Genomic DNA, 14,287 nt, shown 5'->3' with positions numbered 1-14,287 from the left:
GAAAGCATGCGGAGACACAAGACCCTGGAATGAGAGAGAGAGAGAGAGAGAGAGAGAGAGAGAGAGAGAGAGAGAGAGAGAGAGAGAGAGAGAGAGAGAGAGAGAGAGAGAGAGAGAGAGGACATTAATTCTCCCTAAGAGGCTTCTCCAAGTGGGCACCGGCTGCTCCCTGCTGGACAGGAACACTTCTACTTCAACATTTTATGCCCTCGATGATGCATAATTGCCAACATTGGAGACATGAGTTAGAAGCAACAAGTTTGTTATACTGGCCACATCCCCTGACCCCAGAGCAGCCACACTAATCATAGCTTGCTGTGACGCTACAGCTGACGACGGCTACACGAAATTGACCTTGGAGGAGATATCCTCCTCCCTAAAACTCTGTTGCAGAGCGCAAAGGCGCCCTCAACAGAACCCTCTCCGAATGTCCAGATAGTGAGGCGGAAGCTTTAAAAGAAGTCCCTCCTCTTCTGCCAAAGAACGTTGTACAGTCAAGCGAAATGTTAACCTGGTATGCCAGCCCCACTGACACCGAAGTGATGAGGTGTCAGGCAGTACTGGACTGGAGGGAGTATATCCATCTTGTTTGAGAAAACCCTACCAACCCGGACACATCCACATAGAGAGGACAAGGCCTCTGGATGGCTGCAAAAGGTGTCCTCCAAGATACAAGCCTCCTTAGATGAAACTGAGACCAACAATTGACGAAGGAACCCGAGAGAGAATAGCCTCAACAGATATGTTGAGAGAAACCCTGACACCCACAGAAGGGTTATCTGCTACCTTGTTAAAACCCCTCCTGAATAGGAAGCAAGGTTGAATCCTGTTTACTCGACCCTATCAAAGCCACTAACCTACGTCTGCCTCCTTTACTGCCTGCCCGACACGGCCAAAGCAGACCAGATTCTTTAATGATTGAGCAACTACCGGTTCTGTCGCATATAGCGACTCGAACACCATTTGATTCGGTAGTGTAGGCTCCTCCGGAACCTTGGATTGAGGATAAGTGAGGATGAAGTCTACCATCCGCTTATACTCGTTCTCATAGCTGAAGGAGAACTAATATCTGGTACCGGATCTTTTCTTCAAATGAACAATCCTTGTCAGACTGGTCTGACTGAGCCGGAGGATTGTCGGACTGGTCCGACTGAGCTGGAGGATTGTAGGACTGGTCCGACCAAGCCGGAGGATTGTCGGACTGGTCCGACCGAGTCGGAGGATTGTTGGACTGGTCCAACCGAGCCGGAGGATTGTCGGACTGATCCAACCGAGCTGGGACAGGAAAGAGGCAGGCCGACCCCTAGCAAACGCCAAACTCGAAAACCCGGCACTCGCTACACCTGGGTGCGTGAGACAGACACCTGACATATCAATCGCAAACATACTGGAGGCACCAAAGTAGGGTGCGCAAACTCTGCACCACCCAACGGGGATGACGCAACACCTGGGCAGACCACGCCCACTCCTGAGAGCGAAGAGGCCACAACACCCGAACCACTCAAATCCGGATGTATCAAAACCGCATGAGAATGGGAATCTGGAACTGAAGACCCGGAATCAACCACGAACCTACATGGATGCCTAGACGGAGGCACAGAGAAACCTGCCAGAAAGTTGAGAAAGAAGCCGAAGGAGAAGAAGGAAGAATCCACACTCGGAGTAACCACCGGAGCGCCTAACGCCGACGTTGGACAGATGGAGAAGGTCGTAACCGGACCGAATTCAAAGGAGTATCAAAGGGGAAGTTACAAGTTACCAAACCGAAGGTAACAGAAGAAGGTAAATTACCAACTATCCTTGGGAATGGAAAGGCTGCAGAAACTATCGGTGCTGATACACTGAATGCTGGCGCAGGCGAATCGCCGAATGCCGAAGCATTCGCAAGAATTGCGGAGGATACATTACGGTTAGGAACCCATAAAGAATGAAATAAGGAGTTGGTGACGCCTCCGCAAACACCTGAGAAGCAACTAGACCGGATGCCTGAGAAACTACAGGATTTACAAAAGGTGATAAAGACGACGGATCCGTAAAAAGTACCCCTTCCCTTAACCCCGAAGAGAGAGAGGGAGCCGCTGAAGCTCTAATATACAGAGTTGAACCAAACCTTTGCTCTGCTGAGTTAAAAGCCAAGAAAACAGGATGAGCAACAAAGACCCCAAAGAGCCCTCCGAAGAGCGGACCGAAAAGAAGATTGAGAAGGGCAATGGAAGAAGGTTTAGAAGAAAAAGGGGAAAAACAGGAAAATTCCATAGCGGCCGAAGAGGGCATAGATTTCAAAGAAAATAGGCTGGTTCTGTTACCCCGGCCCCTGCTAATCTTGATAGATATTATCAAAATCAGAAAATTCTTTAAGACATGATCATGAATATTGGAAAATTCGATCGCCAGAATTACCACCATTGCAAGACAAAAAAAGGAACCTTTTCAAAAAACAAAAATTCCCAGAAGGAAAAGAAACCTTCCAAGAAACCTTTGTTGCACAGAGCACAGAGCATTCAAATAAAACCGGAAAAATGAGAGACAAAAAATTTCAGAACCAGATGTATCAAAACCATCGAAAATCTGGAACAAATCTGAATCAACCACGACCCTCCCTGCCACGGATCTGGAAACCTTTGTTGCAGAAGGTCAGAGCAAAGGAGTATCAAAGGGAAGTTACAAGTTACCGAACCGAAGGTAAATAAAATCCTTGGGAATGGAAAGGCTGCAGAAACTATCGGTGCTGATTGAATCTAAATGAGAGACCTAATACATTAGTTTAGGAACCCATAAAGAATGAAATAATTGGGGTCGCCAATTTTTAGGTCTCTCATTTAACCAAACCTGAACCTGTGCAACAAAGAAGACGTTCATGTATCTGGTTCAACTACTCTTCCTGAATACTTCGTAAATTAGAATTCCTACTCTTCTGAGTGATTCCTAATTCTAAATCCACCTTAGAACTTACGCTTTTAGAGGGAAGGGGGAAATCTGCTGCCAACACTGCCTGCTCCGTGCCGGGGGGGGGGGTGGCAGATTCTACCTTTTTTTGGCCTGCGAATCTCCATAACCCCCAGCACCCGTTAGGGCTTGTTCTGGAATAGGCAGGGGGGCTGAAAAAGAACGATTAGTAACTACAACACTATTACTACTATCCTTATCTCTAGTTTCCATTAATTTAGTCATAAAGCTAGAAAAATCGACTAGACATACTCAGCTAGTAACTTGTCCTCTAACTTTTTGAATAATTCTTCCATCTGATCTACCGACCAAGCCTCACTGCCTATTTGACTGATACTACACTGCATCTTCCTACATAAAATACAAACAGAATGTCGATCGTGTTTGAGGGTACTCATCCTACGCTTGCAGGATGTGTAGGGCCGATGAGCATCAGCATATCCAGCAGTAAAAGGCAGTGTCTTTGAAGATGTAAACGAAGTTGAAGTATCAGTGCTAGCAGACGATGACGTCTTCTTGTTTGACTTATCCAATCGAGTCCAAAGTACCGATCCCAAAGTCAAAATCGGGAGAGAAGTTCCAAATCCCATCAATAAAGTATCCATCCAGAAGAAAATGCGTTGAAAACAGTCCAAATCGTGATCTGATGTCCAAATTCTTGAATGGGGGTCGGGCTAAATAACCCAAAGTTCGCCTGATGTGGGACACACCCACACAGCATGGCGAACAAAAAGCAATTGGGGATCTTGGCCTCACTCGGCTGGGACTTGCAGCAGTGTTGCCAATGGTACTTCAGGTAACTCATTTGACAGATTTTCCTGTAAGCGTTGGTAACGCTGACAGTTAATTACCCACTTAGTGGGTAAAAGCTATGGGGATGTAGTTCGGGCTGGTCAGGTGACCAGGGCTAATTCAGGTGTTTGGGAGTGTATTGCAATAAGAGGAATTTATTTCTGGTGATATAAATTCATTTCTCGCTATAATGCGGTTCAGATTCCACAATAAGCTGTAGGTTCCATTGCTAAGTAACCAATTGGTTCTTAGCCATGTAAAATAAATCTAATCCTTTGGGCTAGCCCTCTCTAGGAGAGCTGTTAATCAGCTCAGTGGTCTGGTTAAACTAAGATGTACTTAACTTCAGGTGGTTAAGAAGGGACAAAACACTGGGCTCACCCTAGATGCCCAGGGAGGGCCACAACTCCCTGAGCCTCTCATCCTATACGACACCTGGAACAAAAGTTGGGTTAGGGTAGTGCTCCTCCATGTTGTTATTGATTGAGCTGGCTTTATGCCAGCAAGGGCTCTTGCTCATAGAGCAGCCTGTAAAGCTCTTCCATTCACCCCAAGAAAGAGCGTCCTTCAGAGGAAAGCTCTCCCTCAGAGTGAAAAGAGGCCACAGGTGAGAAGCCGGGCTGGACATCCTCCCCCATTTCAATAGCTCTCTACAGAACACTCAGTAGGAGTCAGCGAGGAGGAAACTACTCCCTTGGGAGTATTACAGCGACAGTGGGTAGGAGTTTGGCAGGGGGAAGAAAGATGCTGAAGAGGACCTTCAGAGTCACCAGTGGAGAACTACAATCTGATGAAACTTGGAAGACCCTATTCTCTCTCTTCTTCCTCCTGGCAAACTTCACCCACTCAGAGGCTTAAGTTATTGAGGGGTTTGATCTCAACAATCATACAAAGGCAATATACTCAAAGCAAAAAATTAAAGAAAGTAAATGGCAAGTTGGGCAGAGAACCAAAGAGACATCTACTGTATACACAAAGGTGGCCAGAAGCAAAGTGGAGTGCATACTGACAGGTGGGTGGGACTTCCCCCACCTGTCGGTAGGTAACGACCTTGTCTGAAAGTTAAATGGTTGTTCCAGCTCTCATTTGTGAGCTGAATCCTATGTACAGAATGAAGGTTTGTATTTGTGCAGAAACATATTACAATTACTGTACAACACTTTTGCATTTATGTAATACCATGCTTCCAAGAAGAACTAAACCACAAATCAAAATATTAATTAATATCACCAAGACATACTGTAACTAAGGAAATGACGTAACCTATCTATAACTCATCTATAAAGATTATTATTAAATTATTATAAAAGGTCATTAACCTCCAAGTTCTTATATAAAATGGTAAAAATCAAAGAAATCAATCTATACCATATTTTTTCTTTTGGAATCACAAAATTGTTTCAGATTTCACCTTATCAAAATACCTGCAATGCTCTCCAATACTTCTGTAGCAGGAATTCCTTCATCATTCAATAATCTTCCCTCTTCTTTATTACTTATCACACAGTATCATATGCAGGTACAATATTTATTTACATATATTTGAAGTGGTTAATTCCTTCACCAGTTGAGTACTTACCATACAGTAAGTTTTTTATACACTCACAGAAGTACAGTGCTATCAGCTCCACAGCCATTACACTGGCTCTGTATCTTCAAAAAATTATTACTTATGTCATGGTAAGTCTTGGGACAACCCACTACTGTACATCATTATACTGTATATAGTTTAACCAGACCACCACATTAAAAATATGTTTTCATACGACTGGCCAAGCAACTCAAACAGATGGCAAGGAAGTAAGTAGGTACAGTGAACCCCCGTATTCGCGTTGTCAACGTTCGCGGACTCAAATTCTGTTCTTGAACACTTCTTTCTGTGTGGAACATATCTAAAAATCATTCAAAATTCAGGATTCTGAGGTGTATTTTTCACAGAGAAATATTCACTAATTACTGTATTTTCATATAATTTTCATGAATAAATGCACTTTTTGTGATAAAACTATTAAAATATTCAGGTATAAGCATTTTTACAGGGTTTTTCTGTGTTTAAGCTATCAAAATGGGCAGTTCTAAGTGTTTTTAGAGGGATTTTAAGCATTCATGATTTGACCCAGGTTGTCAGGGGTGTGTGGGGTCATCCCCTATGCCAAAATGGTATCAGGGGGTTCACTGTATATTGTATATTACATGGAAACCATGAAATAAAACCCATGTTTACATAATGAATTACAATAACCTTGAAGATATCACACTAAAAAGCACAACAAACCCAAGATAATCTGTCAGGTCTCTCTTTTGGGGGAGATCAAAGCTGATGACTTGTGAATCTAAGGAATGTTCTTGTTAAAAGAGATTTTAACCTTTATTAGGATTTCAAAGTCTGACTGATACCTTGTGCCAACACTGTAGTACTCTTCTTTAATCTCAAGTTTCACAAATAAATTCATAATTCCTTTTCAGTAACCCTGAAAAACTGTATGCCCTACAAGGATTACCTAATGATTACAGTATTTGCGTATACTCACATAATTTTAAACACAAATAAGAGGGTAAATCAGTGAATAGGAAAAGAAGAAATTGCTAAACCATACTTGTTTCACATCAATATACCAATACAAAGATTTTATTTGTCTCAATTATTTTCAATGTATTCATCTTTAATTATAACATTTTCTAAGTCTTCTTTCAATACAACATTAAAATGTTTATCTCCTTCAGGAAAACCCAATCGAGCAAGATTTCCTGGGTCATCATTTACTTCATCTCCCTCTCCAATATCTTCTTTTATAAACACTCTATTTAAGGGGACTACATCCCTATGATCTCTCTCATTACTATTATCATTATCATGATGAACTTTCTTACTAGAAATGTTACCTGCTGTATGTAAATCAACATTAACGGTATTTGTTTCACAAACACTATCATCAACAAATTCCAAGTCAACTGAGCCACTGGCTTCATTCATAAAATCCACATTAATGATTTCTGACTGCTCAGGTGAGCCAGTTGACTTCAGGTGTGTTATCACTCTGTGGACAACCATTTCATGATAAATCTGTGAACGTTTCCTTGAAAAAAGCTTCCCACATATGGAACAATTAAAACATGTCATTTTGTTATTCAACAGAGTATCACTCTTTCCCTCTTCACAAGCATGATAACGTATTGTATGATTTATGACATTGCTCTTTCTCATAAATCGCTCACTACACAGGGTACAGGAAAATTTTTTTTCAGAACATTTGTTATTATGTAAATGCCTTTCCAAGGCATAATTGTCACACAAAATTTTACAGCACTTGAAGCATTTAAAAAGTTCTGCCTTACAAGAATGTTTTTTCATATGTCGATCAAAACTAGACTTTGATGTATAATTCCTGTTGCACTGAGTGCAATGGCGATCCTCATCATGCTTCTGCATGTGGTCATCCAAAAGCTGTTTCTGACTAAACTGCTCATTACATTCTGGACAATGAAAAGAGTCAATAATTTCATATGTAACTTCCTTTTTAAACTCTTTATCACAATGTTCATCTTCTACAAGAAAATCCATTCCTACAGGATTACCTGGTTCATGATTTAATTCATCTCCATCCAAAATACCTTCTTTTACAAACATTTTGCTTAAGGGGACTGCTTTCTCAAAATATTTCATATTAATATTATCATTTGAACTGGTTAATACTTCCTTTACAATGCTTCCTGGTTCACGGGTGTCACAATCAGTTTTCTTACTAGCATTACTTACTGTTTTTTGTATTTTATCATTAAAAGTACTAGTTTTACATATACTACCAGCAACATATTCATCACCGACTGAGCCATCTGCTTCATTCATATAAGCACCATTAATGAATTCTGATTGTTCAGGTGAGCTGGTTAACTTTAGGTGATGCACTATTTTGTGGACAGCAGTTTCATGATAAATCTGTGAACGTTTCTTTGAAAAAGTCCTACTGCATGAGGAACAACTAAAACATGATATTCCAGTATTCAAAGAGGAATCACTTGTTTCCTCTTCACAAGCATGATAAAGAATCGTATGTTTTATGACACTGATCTTCCTTGTAAACCGTTCATTACAGAGAATGCACGTGAATTTTTTTTCAGAACATTTGTTAATGCGCACATGCTTTTTTAAGGCCCAACTACTACAAAAAATTTTATAGCACTTAAAACATTTAAAGTGTGCTGCCTTACGAGAATGCTTTTTCATGTGTTGATCAAAACTAGACTTGGCTGTGTAGTACTTGTTGCAAATGGTGCAATACTGGCGCTCTCCTGTATGCTTCTGCATGTGGTTGTCCAAAAGCTGCTTCTGGCTAAACTGCTTATTACATTCTGGACATGGGAAAGGTTTAACCTGCTCATGAATTAAACAATGTCTCGCAAGGTTTGGACTTGATATAAATCGTTTACCACACACTTTGCATTCATATGGTTTCTCACCAGTGTGAACCCTCATGTGACATGTAAATTTGGTTTTATGTTGGAAACTTTTTCCACATACAGCGCATGTGTATGTCTTCCTTAAAGCAAGCTTATCTTTATGAGAAATTACATGGCTGATTTCATGTTTATAAAGTGATTCTTTATTGTTGAACATCTTTCCACAAATTTTACAGCACATACCATTTGCATGATGATCTAGGTGAGAATTAAGATGGCTTCTCTGATGAAATCTTCTGTGACAAATTGTACAGGTAAATAAATTTTCACCTGTATGGAGGCGCATGTGTTTAGTCAAAGAGCCTTTTTCAGTGAATCTTTTGTCACACAGATCACATTTAAAGGGTTTCTGTCCGGAATGAGTTATCTCATGTCTTTTAACATTACATAATAGACTAAATGCTTTCCCACACACTTGACAACTAAATGGTTTTTCACCAGTATGTCTGCGCATGTGCTTTTCATAATTTCCCTTAGTTTTACTTACTGCATCACAAAGCTCACACTGATATTTGTTTGTTTTGTCAGTCTCCATTATTGATGACATTAAAATTTGATTTTGCAAAGGAATGTCAAGGGATATCATGTATGAAATATTAAGGCACTGAAAAACGTTTTCATATCTTCATCTGATGCAATAACTGATTGTAGGAGTCTGCACAGGGTACATCTTCTTAACTGTAGAATTCTGTTGAAAATAATTCCAAGTAACAGTTACATATACTGAAAATTAAATAATACACTAAAGTTCAAATGCATTTTATGGTTAAAAGCTACAGTACATATCCATTAGGAAACAGAGATTTGAAACCATAATTTTCTAAATGTAATGTTCCTCTATCAAATGGTACAGACTACAGTATACAGTATATCATTCTATTTCCAAGGAGAAAGCAATTCCAAGTCAATCCATCTTCATACATTGAGGTTATCTTGACAGATAATGCTCCTGTATATTATCAAAAGCATACCTCAAGTTCAACAGTCAAAACTGAAGAAAAATCAGGTAAAACCCACATTTTACATCCTGAACAGCTGCTCCAAACCCTGTATCAGCCTTATATTTGTATACACAAACACATGGCCCCAAAACACTGACTGAACTACTTTCTTTAAAACATCTTGAAGGAATGAATATGTCCCAACTTTTGGTCTAAGGCCTAGCATTAGGAAAAGAGATGCCATTTAGTGCTGTCATGGCAAAGTAGATATGACCTTCAATTAAAAAATTACCCATGTTGTAACTCATGCAGGCATGTACATATTAACCCTTAAACGCTGAGCCTTTATTTACAAAAGTGTCTGCCGATGGCACTGTTGCTCATCACGACTGTGGACTTAGCTTTGAGGAAAAAAGTTTTTAAAAAATCACAGCATGCTTAGTTTTTAAGATTAAGAGTTCATTTTTGCTGCTCCTTTTTTTGTAATTGCACTGAAGTTTAGTAAACAACCATCAGAAATGAAAAAAAATATCATTATCATATATAAATATTGAAATATCCTGACAGCGCAAAAAAAATTTCATATACAGTATAATTGTATACAAATGCATCCTGGAGCAAAGTCTTTAAAGCTAATGAGTTTTTTGGCTTTGTATTGTACACTAAATTGCAATGATTTTGGTATATAACATATTGTAAAACGATCAAAGCAACACAGAGAAAATATTATCACCAAATGATGCATGAATTCGTACTGGTGGAAGGTAAAAAAAGAAGGTTTCAAAAATTCACTATAAATTGAAATATTGTCCAACTTTATTGTTTGTTGCAAAATGAAGGTAATTGATTGAATATTACTAGTCTGTAAGTGTTTTAGCTTACAATTAGCACTTTTCTGACCATTTCGGTCGAAGAAATTGACCGAGTCCTTCGAATTTTTCTAGTTATCCCTGATTTATATGACAATATTTCAAAACTGATAAAAGCTATAACCAAGAGTTATTTTTGTTGTATTCTACATGAAATTGCAAACATTTTCATATATAAAACTTTATGTAATGGCTACTAGAAAAACAGTGCAAACATTACAACAAAGTGACCTGAATTTCTGAGATTTTCCTGCAGGAGAGTTACTGAACTGATGTAAGGAAAAGTTTTTTCAAAAATTCACCATAAATCAAAATATTGTGCTAGAGACTTCAAATTTATTGCAAAATGAAGGTAAACGATTGAATATTACTAGAATGTAAGAGTTTTAGCTTACAATTGTGTTTTTTCGACCATTTCGGTCGGGTCAAAAAGACCCGAAGGCTGAAATTTTCGCACATCGTGATTTATATGAAAATAGTTCAAAACTGACAAATAGAAGGCCATGAGTTATTTTTTTGTATTCTACATGAAATTCCATACATTTTCATATATAAAACTTTATGTAATGACTAATATAAAATGGTGCAAACATTACTGACAAAGTGACGAAAGAATTTCTGAAGATTTTTGGCGAGTTACTGATCCGTAAAGGAAAATGTTTTTTCAAAAAATTCACCATAAATCGAAATATTGTGCTGAGACTTCAATTTGTTGCAAAATGAAGGTAAATGACTGAATATTACTAGAATGTAAGGTTTTAGCTTACAATTGCGTTTTTCGACCATTTCGGTCGAGTCAAATTTGACCAAAGGTGCAAAGGTTGAAATTTTTGTAGTCGACGTTTTCGGTGCGTCCACGGCACCGACAGACAATTTTAGTCGAGACATGGTCCAGTCGGCGTTTGGGGTTAACGATAAACACCATGCATATCAGTCACACACAATTGTAAATATAAATAGCAACTGATAATAAATTATCTACTATAAGTGTCATTAAAAACCCCAATTTCTTTTATTAAGGCCATAAAAGACTTAAGTAAAACCTCTTTACCCAAAATCTAAGAGGTTTCAGGTAAAGGACATACCTTTTCCTTCTGCTTAAGAATTGGGAACAGAGCACCAGAATGTTCTCAGCCAACATAACTTGTCACAGTGAACACATTCTGGTGCACCCTTATCTTAGGTTGCTGTTAAAATGTGCAGCCCAGGGAATAATATCCATATTGGCTTTACATTTCTTATAATTGGCCAGGAGGTAGCCATCTCTCTCATTGCTTCCATTTTACGTATAACTTGACTGGAATGTTCATCCCAAGAGTGGGGGACAATTTTTAAAACAAAATAATAATCCTTAGTTGCCTCTTTGCTTTCCTGTCTGATATCTAATTTCCATGAGTTTCCACATACAAGGAAACTTGGCGAGAAATGTGAATCAGCTGCTCAAGCTTTTGCACTATAGGGTGGAAACTAATAAAAACTCTCAGAGAACTAATGCCCTCTAAGAGTCACATTTTATGATGAAGCATTTCCTTCACTACAGTATTCAGAAAGTTCCAAAGCCTAACTAGTAATGCTCTCAACACTTAGTAAATACAGAGGCACAGTCAGGTAATGACATATGATTCATCCTTGTGGATAACAACATATCCAAAACCATTCTCTGACTGTGGACTCTCTATATATGACCCATATGAATAATATCATGTTCCAGGAGCTTAAGAGTTCACCTCCTCTATAGGAGAGCTCTACTTTGAAAAGGATTTTGGGAACCGGGAAAATCCTGTATGATCCCATCTTGGATCATACGAGGATAGTTAACTTTAAAGATCTTTTGAAACTGAAGAGAAATGCCACCAAGTTGTTTATTTGATCTTATCTGAAAAGGCTTTGATGATCTTAGCCTGCTATATCTCTTTTAAGATACTGAAGGAGGGGTAACTGGGACAGATTTAATTCTAAATAAATACTGTACCTGTACCTTAGTCCCCACCCTTCCCTTAGAGGAAGAAAATCACCAGTACTGTTCTGTCCAGCAGCAGAGGGAGAAACTCTGATCTCTCCCGTGAACGAGACCGGGAGTTTAGGTACTGGGTAACTGAAGATTTTGGTCATCATGAGAAACGGGACTGCAATAGCAGTAGGACATTCAGCAAGCAAACCAAAGGAATTTGATGTCCTAAAGATTTTACTATCTTTTGGATGAGGTAGTTGTATTCACTTTTTACTTCTGTAATTAAAAAATAAAACATTCATTACTTTTCAGTTTACTTATAGAGATCTGTTGGACTGGAATTCAGTGCTTATGGTATCCCTGGAGATAACAGAGAATAGCTTGGATTAATTAAATTCCACTGATAAAAGGTCTTCATTTTCCTTCTTTACCTCAATCAGATTGGGCAATGAACCCAATATGACAGAAGAGAACTCAGTTGCAGCAGGAAAGCCAGGTTTGGAGAAAAATTCAGATTCAGCAGCAGAACCTGACTTACAGACAAGAGTATTTTGGATGTTTTGAAATTCTGTTTTGATACACTCTTCTAAATGTGAAAGGCCAAGATAAGAGATCTCCTTCAGCTAATCTGAATAGTCTGGGTTTTTTTAAGTAACAGTTTTTTTTTACCCACTGAACAACCATGATAACATTCATCATGATGATTCAGGGTTTTATTAGATCCCTTCAACTTACATTTAGCATTATCTATACTTATATACACTGCATTTCCAGTTTCCAAGATATCTGTTCATAATTGTACTAAGAGCACATCTCTGAATTAGGGGGAATGCCCATATTTACAGTGAAAACAAAACCTATCAGAAAAAACACTGACCCACAAGGTCATGAATATTTTAACATTTAGTATTTTTGTTTGCTTTGACGCTTTAATTCACAAGACTTGAAGCACTGGTCATATTCATAATGCCTGAAGCACAGGCTAGGTATACTTTTGCATTTCAAACATCTTGGTGGTAATTAAATATTTACAGTTGTACAGTGTTCTACCTCTGGCTATTTCCAATCCTATCACAACTCTAAGGAGAAATCACATGATACATATACTGATGAATGCTTCATCCAGTAACAAAGAACCAGAAACACCTGAGTCAGAAAATTATTTCTATGAGGGATAGGGACCACAACCACCATCTACAGTTAACATCTACAGTGTTTTGACAACCCCCTCTAAAAATGCTGTATTTTAATAGTTCGAACGCCAAAGACCGCCTCTAAAAATGTTATAACTGCCTATTTTAATAGTTCAAACACAAAATGTATACCTTAAACTATCATCCTACATCAACTATACCTTAAACTATTATCCTAAAACACTTTATTATCATTTCAAAGTCATCTTACAACATTATTACCCTTAAAAATATATATGGCTTACAGCTACATGTGAAAACTATAATCCAGTTCCTCCTACGTATTCAGGCACACACGTTTTCTTTCATACAGTTACTATTCAAAAGTACATATGCACATTAAAAATATTTAATAAGAAGATTACGTAAGTCATACGGGTACTCACTGGTGATGAATGTTGACTATAGATGATGATGATTTAGCTGTGCAGTCCGATGAATGACGATGAAGATATGACTGCAGAGCAAAGCAGAGGAGTTGCATCTCCTCTGAGGGTGCCTCTTTCCCTTCTTCTGGAGGCGCTTCGTCGGGGGTTTCGGGAAGTACCACCTTGTTGAGGTAATTGAACATGTCCACAAAGTGTTACAATAAGGCTGCATGAGCTCATTAAGGTCATTGGAAAAATCTGTCAATCTTTCCTCAGAATCATCCCATGCCTCTGTCATCATCTGCAGCTCTCTGGCTTTCTTACGAATTTTGTACAGACCACAAAATTCTTCAAAACCCTGGTCTGACAGTGAGATAGACACTACATGAATGAATACGGCGAGTTCTTTTCCACCAAGAGCCACCCTAAGCATTCTACCCTCTTCACATTCCTTCTCGATGAAAGGTAAAGGCACTTAATGTCATGCCATAACCGGCTGCTACTTCTTCATGACTTTTGCCCTCTCTTAACATAACAATAATGTCTACCTTCTCCTCATTGGTCATTACCTGTATCTCCCTCTGGCGCCCAGGCTCTTGTCCAGATGCCGTAGATGAAGCAGACACAACATGCATATGCAGTGAACTAGGAAGCTGGGCAGAGATGCTTGGTCATTTGCGCATCGTATACAGTACTGTACATATGTAAGTACAGAGTAATGTGCACACCAACTTTGATATTCTGCACATACTGTACATTTTATTGATAT

At 38.8% G+C, this 14,287-nt stretch overlaps 2 protein-coding genes across 4 annotated transcripts in view; both read right to left on the bottom strand.

The window, feature by feature from the left end:
• The window catches only part of LOC136826313 (BTB/POZ domain-containing protein 1-like), a 531,599-nt gene that overhangs the window by 442,474 nt on the left and 74,838 nt on the right, over window positions 1-14,287 (bottom strand). The window lies entirely within an intron of this gene.
• The window catches only part of LOC136826311 (zinc finger protein 271-like), a 33,103-nt gene continuing 23,704 nt past the window's right edge, over window positions 4,889-14,287 (bottom strand). Inside the window, exons 1-2 of one of the 2 annotated variants that reach the window (XM_067083543.1) lie at window positions 12,028-12,233; window positions 4,889-8,884 (exon numbers count right to left, since the gene is read on the bottom strand). In XM_067083543.1, coding sequence (XP_066939644.1) covers window positions 6,377-8,782 — 2,406 coding nt within the window. In that variant the 5' untranslated portion in view covers window positions 8,783-8,884; window positions 12,028-12,233 and the 3' untranslated portion in view covers window positions 4,889-6,376. Of the gene's footprint in view, window positions 8,885-12,027; window positions 12,234-14,287 lie in introns of those variants that run through there. The other variant, XM_067083542.1, reaches the window with a different exon arrangement.

Source organism: Macrobrachium rosenbergii, chromosome 40, assembly GCF_040412425.1.
Source record: "Macrobrachium rosenbergii isolate ZJJX-2024 chromosome 40, ASM4041242v1, whole genome shotgun sequence".
In the NCBI taxonomy this organism is placed as follows: Eukaryota; Metazoa; Arthropoda; class Malacostraca; order Decapoda; family Palaemonidae; genus Macrobrachium; species Macrobrachium rosenbergii.
Note: the sequence above shows the minus strand (reverse complement) of the source record. Positions and strands in the feature narration are given on the sequence as shown.